Source organism: Podarcis muralis, chromosome 13, assembly GCF_964188315.1.
Source record: "Podarcis muralis chromosome 13, rPodMur119.hap1.1, whole genome shotgun sequence".
Taxonomy (NCBI): Eukaryota; Metazoa; Chordata; class Lepidosauria; order Squamata; family Lacertidae; genus Podarcis; species Podarcis muralis.
Window position 1 is genome coordinate 13,957,307 of NC_135667.1, and position 18,823 is coordinate 13,976,129.

At 47.9% G+C, this 18,823-nt stretch overlaps 1 protein-coding gene across 1 annotated transcript; it reads right to left on the bottom strand.

Moving 5' to 3' along the window:
* Positions 1-328: 328 nt before the first annotated feature.
* Positions 329-12,175, bottom strand: PIP4P1 (phosphatidylinositol-4,5-bisphosphate 4-phosphatase 1). The gene is made up of 7 exons (XM_028701929.2): positions 11,948-12,175; positions 10,981-11,183; positions 6,318-6,424; positions 4,957-5,062; positions 4,125-4,177; positions 3,540-3,630; positions 329-2,557 (listed from the first exon to the last, which is right to left on the bottom strand). The coding sequence occupies exons 1-7, from the start codon at positions 12,090-12,092 to the stop codon at positions 2,414-2,416; spliced, it is 849 nt and encodes a 282-aa protein (XP_028557762.1). The 5' UTR covers positions 12,093-12,175; the 3' UTR covers positions 329-2,413.
* Positions 12,176-18,823: the final 6,648 nt, after the last annotated feature.

Here is an 18,823-nt window from a genome sequence, read left to right on the forward strand (position 1 = left end):
CATCAGCAAGGCTACAGATTCCCTCAGTTCAGGGCAGCTCCATATTAGCAACTGTAAACAAGGATTCCAGACCAGGAGAGTTTTTGTTTGAAGGGCACAGAATTAAATCCACCTACAAGGAAGACAGGGCAGCTCCCATCATACCTGGCCACTGTATGTTGGCAGGGCACTTGCGGGGAGTTGTGGGCCCAAACATCTGGAGGGCACCATGTTGAAATTGGGAAACGGCACGTCCCCAATTAGCACCCCCCCTCCAAAATCCAAATATGGTCCAAACCGCACTCCCAAGAAAACAACCACCCAAAGGGCATCCGCCCCTCAGAAGACGTATGGAATCTTTTACTTTATTTACAACCATCCAATCTGCATTCCTCCTTTGGCTGTGTGGAGGCAAAGGAGAGCGAGAGGCGAGTTTCAGCATGACTGAAGGAGAGACAAAGTGCAGGCACACAGGTGGGAGGGAGCGAGGGAGCCACCGGGAAGGAGAGCGAATCTTAAATAGCTCTATGTACACATCAGTTATTCTTATATATACAAAGCTGCAACGGCAACAAGTTTTGGGGCCACAAGCTCAAAGCCATGGGGGCACGAGGAAGGGGAGAATCTGAGGGAGGGACTTAAAAACACCCCATTGACAAAAGCCAAGACATGCATGGAAGCAGGACTGACACCCTTTCCCCTCTGGTTGCGCTGCCAAGACTGGCCTTCCTCCCATGAACGTCTCTCGCAGGCCTCAAATGACCTAGGCCAGGGAGTGGGGTACGTTGGGGCCTCCAGCTGCTGCACTTTCAACAGGGTCCAGCAGCAAGGGATGATGGGAGTTGCAAGTCTAGCAACATCTAGAGGCCCAAAGGTTCCCCGATTTAAGGGAAGGAATACCACCACCACCCAAAATGGGGTAACACAAAAGCATGTTCTTGGAAGCGAGTCGAAGGGGCAGGGGCGGAAAAGTTATGTCCAGGATCCGAACACAAAAGAGATGAGGTTGGAATTTCAAGCCAGGAGGAAAGATCGCAGACGGAATTGCAGACAGAAGAGGGGAAAGGACTTAGCTGTCCCACCCAGCAGTAAATATGGGAAAGGGAATCCACTCCCCTGGATCCAAAGGTGAAACATGACAAGTCTCAGTGCATGATTAGGATGGGATGTGGGGGTGGGTTGTTAAACCAGGCACAAATCAGTGACATGATGCGTAAGACGGGGGAGGGTCCCTCAGCCCCACCCTCCCAAGTAGGGATTTGGTTCTTGGAGGGGCAAGAGGGGGAAATTCCTCCACCAAGGAATGTGCAAACAAAAAAGGGCGGAGAGGGGGAGAGAAATGAAGTAGGATCAAGGGGCGTTTTTAAAAAAAGTGTCAAAATGTGGTACCAGAGATTCTGTCACCATGAGCCTTCCAGATCTCAGGATTGCCGCTGGTCACAGAATAGAGGGCTATTGACTGGGTAGGGGACATTTAGCCAAACGCCAGGCGGTATTAAGGGACAGGAGGGTCTGGGGAGAAGAAGGGCCTGGAAGGAGTCTGGAGCACCCAGCCAAGGTGCAGGGTACTGGCCATTAAGTAACTGAGTTCTCCCAAGTGCCACGGGAAGCCAGCAGCCGAGGATCTGGTCGCCTTCCACGCCTCTCGCCGCAGGCTCACCGTTTAAGGAACGTGCAACGTGCCTCGACTCTCTCGCAGCCTGAGCTGTCCTTCGCAGCTGCCCCAAAGTCACGGAGCAAAGAGAAAGGATGCAGCGCTGATGTCTTGTAGCTCCTTCCAGCCTGGGAAGCGTTTCAAAAGCACCTCAAAGAGCAGCCAACGGATTCTGAAAACGTACCGCTCTGCCAAAAATGTCCCAGCCGAGTCACTGTAGTAGTTTTTTTATCTCAAGTGGTTGAGCCCACCACAACTGGGATTGGACCGCTTCAATCTATAATCATCCGTCCACTCTGGCCCCTGTTGCTCATGTGTCCCAGCGCAGTCGCCGTAGCTCTGATGTCTCCCACACGCGGGAGGCACTCAGGAATTTGTGCCAGTTTCTTGGAACCCACAATGTCTAATCACGCATAAGCCCCTCTTGACCTTGGTCCCATTTAGTGTTCTGTTGCCCCTGGAGAACTCTGCTGCTGCTGGGGTAGCCCCCCCCCCCCCAAGATTTCCGCAGGTTAAGAGAGTTCTTCAGGTCAGATTGTTCGTTTTTGGCACCACCAGATCCAGGGTGAACGACCAGGAAAGAGACTCCTGGGTGAGGGTAGTAGCAGCTGCTGAGATGACTGAAAAATAGGGTGCTGGCACAGCAGGAGGGTGGCCCCGGAAGGTCCCAGCCCCAAAGCGGAAGGAAGGGGGGGGGAAATAAATGAGGACGGACAGGGCTGGCTCTCAGTAGATGATGTGGTGGGAGCAGCAGCAGGAGCTGGAAACGGAGGAAAAGGCTCAGGAGAAGTTCTGGACAGGGTGGCTGACCCTCATGCAGGCCCAGTATGTGGCTCGACCAAGGCACACCAAGGCCAGTAGAATAACCAGGGCCCAAGAGGCGTAGATCCCGCCGTATATCTTGGCTTGCTTCCACGTACCAAACTGGAGACAAAAAGGAGAGGCAAAGAGGAGTCAGCGAATGGTGAAGCTGCCAAGCTCACTTTCACTGCCAGTCAAATGGATAAAGAGGTTTTCTGTGAAAGAGGGAGGGGCCTGAGGGTATTGGGAGGAGCCCGAAGGTGCACCATTGCTCAGGGTGCAGCATAAACACCTATGGGGCACAGACAGGCTAGTCTCATGCCAGAAGGGGATGGAGTTCTAACTTGCTGCTTCACACACACCGCAGTGCTGATATATGTGGGTGAGGTTAGGACCAAACTCTGGAAACCACACTCTGAGCGGTCCAACGTGCTCATGTTTCTCTCCAAAACATACCCACCAAGTTTTGCTTCCTAGGGACTTATCAGGAGTCGCTGTTGAATTTCCCTTGAAATGTCATCTGCTCCTTTTTAACGTTTTGATTTTCTGCACGTGCCCCGTAATTTTGATACCTCAACAAAGCCACTCACAAATAAGGAAGTGTATTGAGGATTCCATAATGTTGTACTTGAAGGGAGCTTGCCAAAGCCTTCGGTGAGCCCTGGCTCCAGGTTGTACAGTCGTACCTTGGAACTCAGACGTTTTGGCTCCCAAATGCCACAAACCCGGAAATGAGTGTTCCGGTTTGTAAACGTTCTTTTGGAACCCAGACATCTGACGGGGCTTCTGACTGGCTGCAGGAGCTTCCTGCAGCCAATCAGAAGCTGCGATTTGGTTTTCAAACCTTTTGAAAGTCAAACTACTTCCGGAACAGATTCCGTACAACTTCCAAGATACGACTGTACTGAGAAATTAGCAGCCTGTACAATGCGTGGGGAATCTCAGGGTCGTGGGCTGTTTAAAGCCAAAAGCTGCCCCAGGCCCGGATCTAATGAAACTTCCCAATATTTTGCACTGAAAATTGAGCAGCAACAGCTAGTTCCGTTTCAGACAGCAAACACCAGGAAGGGCCGCACTGGGACTGTGTCTTCTTGCTCACACTCACCGCAAGTCCTGTCGCTGTCACAGCCATCAACACGCCTAGCAGGAAGCAGCAAAAGCATCTCTTCCGGGGATAGCGTCGCCCGATGGAGGATCTGGGGGCAGATATAGGCAGCTCATCAAACTGTGCTTAGGGAGCCCCAGTTCTCTGGGGGGATTTGAACACTCAGATCTTGGGGAAGCACTTCAGAGGAGTTTGCTGCACTGGCTGGCCCAGAGCAAGCAGCCAGCCTCTGCTCAGGTGACTAACAAAAATGCAACTTGTGCTCTTGAGCAGCCTGGCTCAGAATACATGACACACTTCCAGGTTCACCTGTCCGAGAAAAAGAAGTGCCAATCCCACTCCCCCAATCCAGCTCCTAGTTCATCAGTGGAATGGTCTCCCTCGAGAGGTTGTGGGCTCTCCTTCCTTGGAGGTTGGGAGATTCCTGCATTGCAGGGGGCTGGACTATAGATGACAGGGTCCCTTCCAACTTGACAGTTCTATGATTCTATGAAATGCATACAGCAGCTATTCAGACCATTCCTTCAATCTCCCCCTGCCCTGTCAGTGCAGCTTGTGTGTTAAGGAAGAGTGGAGTTAACTCACACTTTACGGCAGTGAGGACATCGTGCTAATGTGCGGTCCGTGAACTCTGTCCACTGAAGGGAGGGAGGAAAAACAAACAAAAAGAAAACATGAAGTAAAGCTAGTCATCCAAATCTGGATAAAAAGTTGCTTGCTCCAACTCTATAGAGGTGCCCACCTGTCAAGCGCACCACCTGCTCACCCGGCTCCCAAGCACCAGCTATTCAAACGGGTCTGCCAGGGTGCCACAACAGAGGGGGCAAGATTATCCCTTGCCACCCATCCCAAAAGGAATCCCCAAAGCAGAACAAGACACTCCTTAACTGTAGCATGTGGGTCAACTGATTTGTGAATTACACTTTAATCCTGCCCTTCTGCCCGGGAGCCCAGAGCAGTGGACATTGCTCCCCCCCCCCCATTTTTCTGTGTAATCCTGCAAGGGAAGTTCAGCCGAAAGATCCTGATGCCCAGAGGTGAGATTTGAGGCTGACAAGACAATTTGATAATGGGCTTCCCAGGCCAGGGACAGGCAGCCAACCCAGTTCCCTCCACATGTTTTGAGACTGCAACTTCCACCACCCCTGACAATCGGCCACAGTGGGGCTGATCTGAGCTGTATAACTGGAAGGCCCTACGTTGACTACCTCTGCTCTGTCCATTACATACACCGTTGGTTCAGTTGCTGGCTTCATCCCACCAATGTTCTGGAGAAAAGGTATTGTAGGCAAAATAACATGCTACTGTTTCGTTTCCAAAAGCTGGAGACGGTGGGAAGATCCTAAGTCCTAGCCTTCTCTCTTTCCACCCCACTCCACCCCCAATGACCCTGGCCTCACTTCCAAGCACCCCTTACCAGGAAGTTGTTTTTGCAATGTCCGCAGTTGACGCGCACACCGACCGGCTGTGGCTCAGGACTCAGGGGTCCTGGATGCACTGGGCCCAGGTTAATGATCCTTTTACTGGGAGCAAGGGGGGGAAATAAGAAGAATTAGATTAGATGACTGCTCTCATAAGCCTTTCCGTGCCTGTACCAGTGGTACAGCCTGGAAACTGGCACACCACCCACTTCCCAATCCCAACATTACTCCTTTATTCCCTCCTTGTTGCCAATATTGTCCCGACATGCAGCTAGCTCTGTCCTCCCAACAGATCCAGCTTGCCTAGCTAAATTCAGTTCCCCAGCGATACAACCATTGACCACGGCAAGTAGAAATAAGTGCTCCATCTCTCCATTCCTCACCTCCTAAAACAAGCATCTATGGCCCCCTGCTTTTGTGACACTGTTTTCACAGTTCCCACACACAACAATCATCAGGCAACTCTGATCACACAATGCAGCAAACGTTTCCCAGTAAAGATGTTTTTCTCCCCAGGATACAAAGATTCTTAATTTTTATTTCAAGCAACACCAGGCTCCTGGCCACATCCTGTTCAGGGGTGGGAGGGGTTTCAGATTCAGGCTTCAAGTGAAATTAAAGCCATTTATATCCAGTCAGCTGGTTGGTCCTCAAGACCAATATGATTAAAAAAAACTAAGTCACCAGAAACAGACCAACTCAGAGCTTATGTAACAACTCATTTACAGGTGCCTCCTAGATAAGGAAATGCCACTGGGAAAAAAGGAGTGGGTAAACAGCTGGCGTCTAGGTTGGGGTGCAGGAGGGCAAAAGGGAAGTCTGGATCAACAGATCTCTGGCAATAAACTTGCAATAGATAAGCAAAAGGTTCTGACTGCCTTAACAAAAAGAAAAATTCTGCCGGATTCTTTCCTTTGATGTTAAGTCACCTGAAACAATGGTGTCAGGTGACTGACAGGTGAGAGGGACTACCCAACTGTCATAATGGCCCACAGATGTGTGGGAAATTTAAGACCTGGCTGGCTGGCCAGATCCTGTAAGCCAGCGTTCCCCAACCTTGGGCCTCCCACCATCCTTGACCACTGGTCTTGCTAGCGAGGGATGATGGGAGTTGTAGTCCAAAAACAGCTGGAGGCCCAAGGTTGGGGAACACTGCTGTAAGCCACCACTCCATGGAGCATAGTGGGGGGGGGATTCTAGGGTACCCTCCCCCCCCACAAGCATATCCCAAGTTCAGAAATCAAACTTCTTTCATGTGGGTTGCAGAACTGGGGGTCCCATCCCCAAACTCCCCAATGGAATTACAGCAAAGCCGCTGTACCCCTTTCTCAGCACCTCTCCCAGCCCATTCCATTACCAGTATATCCGAGGACAGGCAATGCGCTGCGATGTCACTTTGCAGATCAGGAGGCAGTTGCAGGGGCACCTCACGTACTTCTTACCAGGCGGGGCATTTTTGATAGGCTGTAGAAGAAAGAAGGCAAAAGGACACAATCCGTAAGAAGTAAACACACGTCCTGGTTTAAGAGTGAAGGGAGGAGGCTGTTAGGGACGTGAAAGGTCTATGTCGCTAGGGAAAGATCTTGCAGGGTTTCTGTAATTTATGGGGTGGGGCTGCGGAAGGAAAAGGCACAGAGATGGGAGTGTGAGGGATGGCTCAGTGGCAGCAGGGTGAGAAGCAGGGGCTAGGTAAAATTCTCACTCAGGACCCAGAAGAGCAAGGTAAGGCTTGAGAAAAGGGGGTATTCATTGCAGCAGAAGAGATGGGACTTTAGGCCAGAGAACCAGAAGGGCAAAAGGAGGAGAAAGGCACAGAAATTTACAGGTCGATTTCCACCCCAGGTCAATTTTTTATTCCATTTTTGGTCCCACGTATCTTGAACTGTGTATTATACAACAAGCAACAGTCAGTGCTAAGCAAGGGTGCAGAGCAAATATTCTGGACCTGGGAGACTCTTTTAGCTGTAAGGCTTTGTAGATTTTCATAGATAAATAATTAAACTCGCAGCCACACCTCTCCTCCTAATGCAGAAGTGGAGATAAGAATTGTGAAGTGCTTTAAACTCTAGTACAGAATGTAACAATACCCACGCCACCCAGTTTAAGCAGGCCGTGCAAAGGAGGGCAGAAGGAATACTAGTTCAACTTACACTGCAGAAGAGAATGTATGAAAATCACAATGAACTAAGTCACACTGGACTCCAGTGAATATGTCTATAATCTGTCGTGAAGGGTTAGAAGAGGAATGAGGGCTGTGGCCTTACAGTGTTGCTGGACTTCAATTCTTGTCAACCCTGCCACAAGCATGGACAATGGCAAGGAAGGATGGGAGCTGAAATCCAGGAACATCTGGAGGACTGCAAGTTCCTCACTTTGGGTTAAGGCACACAAGCCTCCCTCTGCTCCTAAACTACAGCTCTTGATTATCCCTGCTGATGTTGTAGTCCAAAACATCTGGAGGGCACCAGGCTGGGGAAGCCCGATATTAAGGAATGTTTCAACATGTGAAGAAATTGACATGTGAATGAGGTTTGAATGTGCATTGGGTAATGTATAGAGTGATGATTATGTTGGAAGTCTTCACTCTGCTCCAGTGATTTAATTGTCACTGGGGCCATAACAGACAGCTCTGAGGAAGGGATGGTGGTGAAATTCACAGTATGCAAAACAGGGATGGAAGATATGCATATTTTGATTGGTGGACGGAGGCTTAGAATTTTCATTTGGGCAGTGCGATTGGCTGGGGCTGCACCAGTGGGGGTTAGAAGTAGTATATATATGGCCTGGTGTGCAGTAAAAGGAGGGGTCTGGGAGCTGGAAGGAGGAGTTGGTCAGAAGAAATGGACAGCAGAATAAAGGAGGGCTGGGGAAGAAGACAGACGGTCCAAGAAGCCAGAGATCTGGTTTTGTTGAAGATCGCTGAATCACTTGGCTCAGTGAGTTAAGTGGAGAATCTGTCTGCAGCCCCGAGGGAAGGAGAGAGAAGCAGCTCGGAGTGTTGAGCTCTGCTGGCGGTTAGGAGTGCCGGAGAGAAGACTTCCAGGGAACCACAGAAAGATAGATTTGAATGCCAATAGGTCAGCAGAGGACTGATAGAAGAGGCTTCTAGTGGTGGCCTCCAATTAAGCTGGTAAGGCTTAATTGGAGAGAACAAAAGGACAATCTGACTAAAGGGTTTCAACAGAGGAATTATCAGTGGCGTAGCGTGGGGGGTGCAGGGGGGCCGGCCGCAACATCTGGGGGGGGGGGCGCGCTCGCACTCGCAGCTCTCTGCCCCTACCTGGCTCACTCACTCTCTCCACAGGTTAGGGGGCGCAAATTACTTGCCTTGCCCTGGGTGCTGACAACCCACGCTACGCCACTGGCAATTATTTCCTTAAAGCTGACTTGTTTAATGTTTATAGCTGACCCTAAGCTGCTGGTATTTATAGTGTATTCCCATTTAATGATAAAGTACCATATTAAAACAACTAGATAAGCTTGTGCATTTCACGATCTTGAAACATTAATTCTTTCTTCAATATAATAACTGTCTGAAAAGCTTTGCACTGTACCTCCACCCCACAGATGCTGTGTTATTGTTAATTTGAGGTTCCAGAGGCAGAAAGTGCAACAGGAATGTGGCAGCAGCACAGCAAACCTGTATAAACCTAGCTCCAAAGTCCAACAGACCCATCCCTCTTGAACCACACTCTTGTGTTTGTCAGCATCCATAAATGAGATTTCACTTATTGGATGAGAAGCTGAGCTAACTATGGTCAGACAGGTTTCTCCAGGAGATTTTAAAAAAGTCAGGCTAACTCCAGGTAATTATTCTGGGAAATATATGAAACAACAGAGTAGAGATCTGTAGCTCTGATTTAAAACTTTGGAGGGTGCCCAGACAGCAGTGCATCACATCACACCAACTCTGTGGAATCTGCTTGTCCAAGCATCAAGGCCACTGCTGAGCTGCAATTTCAGCTTCAAGATTTATGTTTGTACGCCGGACTAGGCTTTAGCGAAATTTTGGCGTGTTACCCTCTCTCTCAAGTTAACACAGAATATTCTAAACAAAGGAGCAGTGCAAAGGGAGGAATGGGGAGAAGCAAAGCCAAGAAAGGAAGCTCTGCCCCACTGCGGAACTGTCCTCATAGCAAGACTTTGCACCAGCCAGGCACCCTGTGTGTTCAAGGTGGTCCATGCACATTATCTTAGTAGTGCTTCCAGTAAGTCAGAGTATTATTACCTCCAGAAGCTCAGACCTACAAGGAACTAAGCATGGAGATGAAGAAAAAGGAAATCCCCACTAGCTCTGTTGTGCAAAGGAACCATCCCCTAATCCTTCAGTAACAACAAGAGTGCAGGATAGGTTTTTCCTCATGCTATATATTGGGAACAAGGGATGAGGGCCTGAGTCAAGGATGTGCATCTTTCACCTTCCATTTTCGTTCCATTAAAACCGTTGGGACTGGGGCTCCCTAAGTTGCCCCTCTCATATCTATTTATTGTAAGGCTTTTGGGAGGTTGGGAGGAAGTGGCCTCCTTTTTGGGAAGGGTGTTTGCTGTTGCACTTTTTTCGTCTGTAGTGTATTTTGAGGTTGCTTTTCTGCAGGGGTTGGTGTTTCACCTGCTTTTTAAGTGTGTTCCTGACTATCGCCAACTTTTCATCTGTAAAATGAGGACGTTTCTTATAATTCCCAGGTGTCAGAGGGCCTAACACTCTGTTTGGTTGATTGGTGAAATGTTGACTGGGATTGCAGAAAGAAGTGATTCATCTCATCCAAATTCATTGCCACCTTTGCTCTATCTATCTATCTATCTATCTATCTATCTATCTATCTATCTATCTATTTATTTTGCACTTCTTTCTGCAATCAAAGTCAACATTTGTGGAGGAAGCTCCTCAAAAGGCAGGGTATATTTTAAAACAAACAAACAAACAAAAACCTCAAAAGGATCCTGGAGTGGATCCAAGATCTCCATTTCCCATATAAGAAGATGAACGCTGCTAGATGAGACAAAAGAAGCCTGTTTCCCGACATTTACTAACCAAGTGCAAGTAACTGCCCTCTCCTTTAGATTCTTGCTGAGCAGATTTTAATTCAGAGGTATGTTGCCTCTGTAGCTGGAGATTCCACATAGTCACCACTGACAATTTATAAATCTCTCCTCCTCCATGTGCCTGCGTAAGCCACTTTTAAACCTACCTAAGCTATTGACCCAACACCCTGTCTGGTGTCATTGGTTAATTGTGTAGGGGTGTGAACAGGAACGGGTATGTCCTCTTGGTTATCCTGAATGTCAATTGGTTTTCACTGTGTGACCCCAGGATCTAATATTACGAGAAAGGAGAGAGAAAAGTTCCTACCCATTTTCTTCTTTTCTCATTATGTCCCAAGTTAAAAGGAAGTCAGCTGGTTGCTTTCCATCAGCCTAGCATAGCCACCAGAAAGCTGGTGCCCTGAGATGTTTTGGATTACAACTCCCATCAGATGTAGTTGGAAACAGCTTGCCAAAGGCCGACTCAACAGTTACCTGGCAAACCAACAGCTTACAGACGAAACTAACTTATCCAAAGTCAGGCCACTTGTTCACCTAGCTCAGTACACCAACTAGTAGTGGCTTTCCTGAGTTTCAGGCTGGAAGCCTTTCCCAGATCCACCTGGATATGCCAAAATTGGAACATCACATCTTTTAGAATGGATGCGATGCAGGTAATTTAACACCAAGTTAGATCAGTTGTGCATCTTTTGCCTGAGCAAAATAAACAGTCCTGCTACAGAAAAAAAAGACCCCACAACTATATTTATGTGTGCCTAATATGCTACCTGAGCTACAACTTGACTATTAGAAGTGATGTTGTGGGTAGCAGCTGAGGCTGAGAAATAATGGCTGTTGAGCTAAAGATGAAACAAGCCTAGAGCTTTGATAATTGAGACAAGATCTGAGCCAAGGATCTCCTGGCACACAGCTCCTCCTCTTCACCGCTACCTCAGCCCCACTGCCATCGTACCACCCGCCCTTCCAACAGTGCTCACCGTGGCCTCGTTGCAGACGCTGCATTTCACGACATGCTGATGCATCTTGCCCTCAACATTGATGGGGCTCTGGCAAACCCGGCAAGTGATCATGGGAGCACTGCCGCTCTCTGGAGACGCCATAGGCGAGTAGGGTGGGGGGTCCTCTCCGGGAAGCACAGCTGCCTGGCCCCCATCGTTGACCCCACTGAAGGAAGGAAACCCTTTCAAGAGGAAAGAAAGAAGTGTCTGTGGAAAGGGAGCATGGACTATTGCTTCAGCGTCCCAACCCCTCTTCACTCTGCTTCAGCCAGAGCTGCATCTCAGCTGCCTTTCCCCAAAACACACATCGCATTTCACAAATACTTCAACAACAATCTGTCCTCGGCTCTGCCCAAATTCATCCCACGAGACTCCAATATCTGCAGGCACTTGGCTTAACTCTTCACCCACTCCACCCCACCCAGCGGATCAGAAAAAGACAAGGATGTTATTCATTTGTTTATTTTTGCAATCGGACCTCCAAGTGTCAGCCAACATATTATTGCCTCCTGTAAATGCTCAAACTCAGCCTTAGGGGGACCCCTCCACAGGGTGATCCACCTCTCTCCTCTAACATGTTGCCCATCAGACTACTGTGAAGCCAATCATGCCCTCACCTGTCCCTTTTTCTTATCTACCTGCCCCCCAGCACCCTACAAAAAAACCTTCCCAGACCAACCCTGAACTTCTCCACTTACTGCCTCACTAATTGCTGGGCAGGGGCGCCTAGTACCCCCATTGCCTGCAGCCCAGCCCCTGCAGAACATGGCCACGCCCTCATTCGAAGTAGCCACGCCTACGCAGCTAAAGACCCCGCCCATGATGCTTTAACTCCGCTTTTTCTACTTAGGAGGCTTCCCTCGCCTTTTCCCCCCAACGCCCCTCCATTGCTCCCCCCCCCACTCAATTGGAATCTCATGCATATCAATGAGGGGGCGTGGCTCACCCTGAGGCGGGTTCGGCTTCCCCGGCGGGTTCGAGGCGGAGGCCGAGACCAGCCCTGCGGGCCCGACCAGCCCTCCAGCGCCGAGGCCGCCCCCATCCCCGGGCTCGGCTGGTAGTAGCGGGGAGCGCTCGCCGTCCGCAGCCATCGCTGCTACTGTTGCTCCTGCAACCGCCCTGCTCTGCGTCCCTCTCGGCTTCCGTAGCGCGCGACCCCGCCCCTTGCTCTCTCTCCCCCCACCCGCGCTACCCTAGTCACGTGACGAAAGACATCCTGTTCCTGTTGACTGCAGAGAGCCTCGTCACGTGAAGAGAGCCAAGGAACTCGTTTACTGATTGGGCACTCGTGGCCGAGCCCGTGCAGCTCCTGCGCGCCATGATTGGGCAGGAAACGTGCCCGCCCACAGCATACACTTGCCCCTCATGTCACCCTCATCCCGTGACTCTCCTCTGGCCTTTTCATTGGCTGCTCCTTCAGCCCGCTCCCTCTTGTCCCCTGAGTCATTTCCTCCCGGCCCTCCGCTGATTTACAATACGGCTGTCAGAGCGGTGCGAACTGAGGAACGGTTGACCCACGTGACAAGCAAGCCAAGTGTTTTCATTGGCTGAGGCCTGTCGCTGTTCCATAGTATGATCCCACGTCTCTGCGTGTATTGGCCGAGACAGGGCCTTATTTTTCACGTGATGAAAACTCTGTTCTCCCATTGGATAGACTCAAGCTCACCCCTGTCCTTCACTCAGGATGTTCTCTGAAGTTTGCCCCGCCTCTTATAGTATCTCCGTGTTGCCACGCCCCTCAGGCAATGATTGACGTCCCAGGCAAGCGGCGGGGCGGGGCGGAAGCATATGAGCACAAATGTCAATTTGCATATATGCAAATATATGCAAATCTTTGTTACACATCCTAGTAGTCCAAACTGGGAGGACCAGCAGTGCAGATGCTGAGGTTACAGATTTATAAGTTAAATTAGGATATTTTCATTTAAATGCAGAACACATTTTATTGAAATGTAAATGCATACTATGTTTAAAAAATAAAAGGTGCGTACTTAGACGTGTGGTTGGATGCTGTGAGAACAGGATGGGCCTGATCCAGCCAGTCCCTTCTGAAGTTCATTAGGTACAGGGTGATACTATATTGAGGTCAGTTTCTCATGGCAAAGGTAGGGAGCAAAGACAGAGTTATACAGAATGCCTATTGAGGAATTCGTTGTGATAAAAAATATTGCACGTTTTAATACCAAGAGATACTGACCCAATTAAAAAAAATCAACCCCCTTTCTCATGTTCTACTAAAAACTAAAAGGTGAAAGCCTGCAAGCTACGCAGAAGTCCAAATATACACCCTACCTATTAAAATGCATAATTTAATCTAATTATGCAAATCAAAATGTGACCAAAATGACAGGTGAGTATCTGAGTTAAACAAGAAAAAACAATGAGCTAAAGCCAACCAACGAAACTGCAACTTTGTGAAGATGTGAAACAAGGAAGCTACTTATCACCATGTTCTGTTGATGCCCAAATGTTAAGCATTAAATATTATCTTTGTTGAATTATGTGTACACTGCACTTGTGTATCTTGTTTGCATAGCTTTTGCTAGGCTATATATACCGGTACTTGCCAGACACAGGGTGTAGCTATTGATGACGGCATACTTATCTACAGTGCTCTTTTTCTAGAAAAAGAGGTGCCAGAACTCACAATGAACGCCTCTCTTGTTCTCTTATAATGGCAATGGCACTCATCTGAGAGGTGCCAGAACTGAGTTCCAGTGAGTTTCCCCCTCGGCACTTTCGCTGCAAAAACTGCTCTTTACAGCTGAAATGGAGCAAATGGAAATAAGCAAAAAATCTGAATTGCCGTTTGTTCCGATTCAGCGTTAAAGAGTGGGTTTTCCTGGGGAAAGCGGTGGGGCAAAGAAGAAGAACAACAGCTCAGGCATCAAGTAGGTATATGTGCTCCTGTGCCTAGAAAGCACAAGGCAAAAGGTTAAGTGTGGTGGAGCACAGAGTGCAAGTCACTGGGTTCAGTTCCAATATCATCTCAGTCAGTGGCTTGTCAGCTAATAGCTTCCGGTAATTGTCTTAAGATTGCTTCCAGGTGACCTCTTTATTGAGCGCACATCCTGATTCATTTACACCATTTTTGCAAGGAGGATAGTCAACATCAGCTGCTGACTGAACAGCCATTCGGATTTGTTTGTGGGGAAGTTACAGGACTCTACATCAAAGCAATGGTTACCCCACACTTTCCAAAGCATTTCCATCTGGTTGATTGGGGTAAGGGAGAGAGGCTTTGTTATGGAAGAGTGCCAAATGAATGTTCAATGTGCAATCAGAATTCCCTGGCATGCAATTGGAATCTCACCCCAAAAACAGGGACAGTCTGTAAGTGCTCTGTGTTCCCCAATCAAAAAAGAAGGGAAAACCAAGTCATGGCTGGCCTTATGCCACAGCCTTCCTATGATCATATGATGAAATGGAGATAGCAATCAGCCTATCAGCATTGCTGCAGAAAATAAGTCGCGTGAGAGGAACAGGATGCTTTAATTCTAGCAGCATATAATTAATTTAAAGCATTAGGAAATGCAATTCACACACACACGCACACCACTTACTGTACAGTTCACATGGAACCATCCTAACCTTCAACAGGGCCTCTTGTTCAGAGACCATTTCTGAATTTTTCCATGAAAATTTAGAACTATCAACACAGTAACTGTGTGTGGCCAGCGTGATATAGGAAATAGAGTGGCAGAAGGATACAGAGGGAAGTGGTGGTTTTAAACAACAGGGGTTTGATTGACGCGCAAAGGAAGGAAAGAGAGGAGGGAAAGAGACAGTTTCAAACAATGGCAGTGGTTTGAGTGGAGTGATCAGAGGGTAACACTGAGCGGGGAGAAGGGGCAGTTTTACAACCAGGTTTGATTACAGTGGAAAGGGAGTTGGGAAAGCTCTGTTGTGTAAGCTTGTTTGTGTTAGCTTCTGTGTTGCACACATCTATGCTATTCCTCCTTGTTGAGATTGGTTTGCTTGTTTGTTTGCTTTTTTATTTTTATTTTTTAAAAAACCCTCACCATCCTTCCAAGGCTGGATCTAGACACATCAAAGAAGCGTAAACGTGTTGTAAACTCTGTATGAGAAACTGGGTTGGCAAAAATTGAACTCCACAGCGGCATCTGGTGTCACCAGTGTTATAATGAATACAGTACACAACACATACTGTATAAAGCACTTTTTTTTTGCCAATGTAGCTGAGTTCCAAGCCTGCTTTACTCAAACCTCTGCTGTTGCTTAAAACAACAGTGTTTGTCTCAGTGTCCATCCAATCGCTTTCCTCAAACTTATGCCCTTGTTTGAGTACAGGAAGAAGGTAGACACTGAAAGGGAAAATGAAGACTGTTTTAAATTTCTCCACTGCCTCATGTTCCATTGTATCGTCCCACAATATATTTCACTCCAGGTACCACGTATTCTATTCAAAGTGAAGTTCCAGGTTCACAGTATTAATTTAGGAGAGCTATTTTGTTGACAAGCAAACACCCATATATGTATGACATCCATCAACTGAACTTAACCTTCTCTAACTGAAGAAGCTACTGTAACCAATATTTGCAGAGCATAATTCTTTCTGAGATGGAAAATGCAAGATCCCTTTTCATATGGTACAGTGGTACCTTGGTTCTCAAACGTCTTGGATCCCAAATGCTGAAAACCCAGAAGTAAGTGTTCTGGTTTTCAAATGTTTTTTGGAAGCCGAATGTCCAACGCGGCTGTCAGCTATTGTTTCCGGGGCACCTGCACCAATCAGAAGCTGCACTTGGGTTTTCAAACATTTCAGAAGTCAAACGGACTTCCAGAACAGATTAAGTTTGGTGCCTTTGTTTTTGCTATTTATTTTTGTGGCTTTTTCAGTTAATTTGTTTTCGTGACTGTGTGGAACCCAGTTTGGCTACTGATTGATTGATTGATTATGTGACTGCGGAAATGGATAAAAGCCCCCCTTCCAAACAATGACTATCATCAGTGCAGGTAAGAATTTTTTTATTTTTTAAAAAATATCATCTACAATACTGTCTTATTTATTTAATAGTGCAGTACATTGATTATTGCTTTCATTTTATGGATCAATGGTCTTGTTAGATAGTAAAATTCATGTTAAATTGCTGTTTCAAGGGTTGTTTTTAAAAGTCTGGAATGGATTAATCCATTTTGTATTACTTTCTATGAGAAAGTTTTGGAACACTTTGGTTTTGGAGTAGACTTCCGGAATGGATTAAGTTTGAGAACCAAGGTACCACTGTAGACAGATGCAAGACTGACTCCACTTTGATTTGCTTGATTCAAGTTATACAATGCTTGCTAGAAACTTTCTGAGCCACAGACAAGCCAATAAGAGAGGTGCTTTGCTATGCTGTTGCTTCTATAGGATGGTTAAGCATACATTTATTAAGAAGTCTATGGTGGGACGTGGGTGGCGCTGTGGGTTAAACCACAGTGCCTAGGACTTGCCAATCAGAAGGTCGGCGGTTCGAATCCCCGCGACGGGATGAGCTCCTGTTGCTCGGTCCCAGCTCCTGCTCACCTAGCAGTTTGAAAGCACGTCAAACTGCAAATAGATAAATAGGTACCGCTCTGGCGGGAAGGTAAACGGCATTTCCGTGCGCTGCTCTGGTTCGCCAGAAGCGGCTTAGTCCTGCTGGCCACATGACCCGGAAGCTGTACGCTGGCTCCCTCGGCCAATAAAGCGAGATGAGCGCCGCAACCCCAGAGTTGGCCACGACTGGACCTAATGGTCAGGGGTCCCTTTACCTTTACCTATAGCTATTGTGAGAACATTTTATTGTTTACATGCCTGTATAAAAGGGGTTCGGAAAACCCCAACCTGGGATGCAGCTCTGAACAAGCTTTTCTGGTGGCTTGTCTCACTGTCACCTTTCTCGTCTGCAGCTTGATATTAAAATCTGATTCTATGTCAGTTTGAAAGACGCGCTTCCTGGTCTCTCATCATTGCTGGGACAAAGTGACTTGGCTGTGCCCGGACCTCAGGTGGACTTTTGCCCACATCACTTCTAACACCTGGCTGCCCTATCACATCCATGCCACTGAGCCCGGCCCCTTGCCTGCCCTCCCTTTGGCCACCATGGCACATGGCTATTGGCTTGGCACAAATGGCACCACTGGCTCCGTCCCACTGCAATTCCAGCTCAGGGACACTGTGGACGCAATTAAATGACAGGGCAGTTTTGTTTGCTCTTGTGAAAGGCATTTCCCTCCCTTTAATGTTAATGTCTTCTTTTGTAAAACAAATTGCCCACCCCTATCTTGATCCACTATCTTTGTTGACTTAGGTTTCCTCAGTTTAGCAAGCAAGATATTATATAAGGCTGAATAAATAACACGAGAGCACAATCTCGCTGGCAGTGTGCTGCATGATAAGGGGGTCATCGAACTTTTCCTGAAAATGCAGATTAGGATCATGTTGTCTTAACTTTCTCTTGGCTAAATCGGAATATGCGTTCTCCCCATAATCACCCCGTGTTGCTTCCACAAGCTCCAGCTCTATTAAAATGTTAGATGTGAGGTCAATCTTCGGCCGACCTGGTTCCCCTTCATAATGTAGGTATGGTATGGGTGCAATCTAGAATTATGGCCTGGCCAGTAGCACTGTTTCAGTTAACAAATGTCTTGGTGGCACAGAAAATTTGCAAACCTAGCTGTGTATCTTGCTGCAGCAGAGTACAGAAGGACCTGAGATTTAATTTGGAAGGCTTTCAGGTGGTGTAAGATAGGAAAATACGTCCCATAGGACAGTAGGCTTTAAAAATAAATGCCTAAGCGTAAAAGTAAAAAGGTAAAAGACCCCTGGACAGTTAAGTCCAGTCAAAGGCAACAATGGGGTGTGGCGCTTATCTTGCTTTTCAGGCTGAGGGAGCCAGCGTTTGTCCACACACAGCTTCCCGGGTCATGTGGCCAGCATGACTAAACCGGAGGACTGTGACGAGTGCCAGAGTGCATGGAAACGCCATTTACCTTACCACCGCAGCGGTACCTATTTATCTATTTGCGCTGGTATGCGTTTGAACTGCTAGGTTGACAGAAGCTAGGACAGAGCAATGGGAGCTCACCCTGTTGTGGGGATTTGAACTGCTGACCTTCCAATCAGCAAGCCCAAGAGGCTCAGTGGTTTAAACTACAGTGCCTCAGGGTAGGGAGTGTAATGGTGTAAAAGTGACCCTTGATAATATGAATGCATGCTATACTTCACTGTCAAAAGCACTTGTTCAAGTAAGAAGGGTTGATGTGCTGCATTCAGTTCGGAAAAGAAAAGCAGATGGTTTAAAGGTGGGCAGAAGGATGGATAGAAAAAACATATGTTGATGCCTGTCCTGCATCCTCCTTTGAAACAGCAGCAGAGTCCAGAATCTGCCATTTAAATTCCCCAGAATGCCTCTGAGTTACGCTATTCTGGGAGCAGCATTGTGGGAAATATCAGGCCCTGCCTCCAAGGAAGCAGGACGGCATCCACAGCAGCCTGCCAGAGGGCAACTTGCCAAGGGCCTCGTCGCGCCTGGAGCCGGACGCTCCTGGAGAAGTCTTTCTAAGATATTTTGCTGGAGAGAGGCTTCTTCGTGCAAAGTGTGTCTCCCATTGACCTGCCATGGCCCATTAATTAGCAAACAGTTGGAGGAAACTCACACACACACACACACACACACACACACACACACCTGCCTGAGGACCACATTCCTGTGTCAGCAACCAGCCAGGGGCTGTGTGCCAGCCAGAGGCAAAGTGTGCAGAGCAATAGATGTGACCTGTACCTTTGTACAGTAGGTTACGTTTCTGCCTTGCAAAAGACAGAGATTTCTGTACA

Excerpts from the sequence above, each read along its gene's own strand:
- PIP4P1 (XM_028701929.2), bottom strand. The coding sequence starts at position 12,092 with ATGGCTGCGGACGGCGAGCGCTCCCCGCTACTACCAGCCGAGCCCGGG. Across the intron at positions 11,184-11,947 it reads GAAGCCGAACCCGCCTCAGG|GGTTTCCTTCCTTCAGTGGG; the intron begins GTGAGCCACGCC and ends TCCTCTTGAAAG. Across the intron at positions 5,063-6,317 it reads GCCTGTCCTCGGATATACTG|TAAAAGGATCATTAACCTGG; the intron begins GTAATGGAATGG and ends CCTTGCTCCCAG.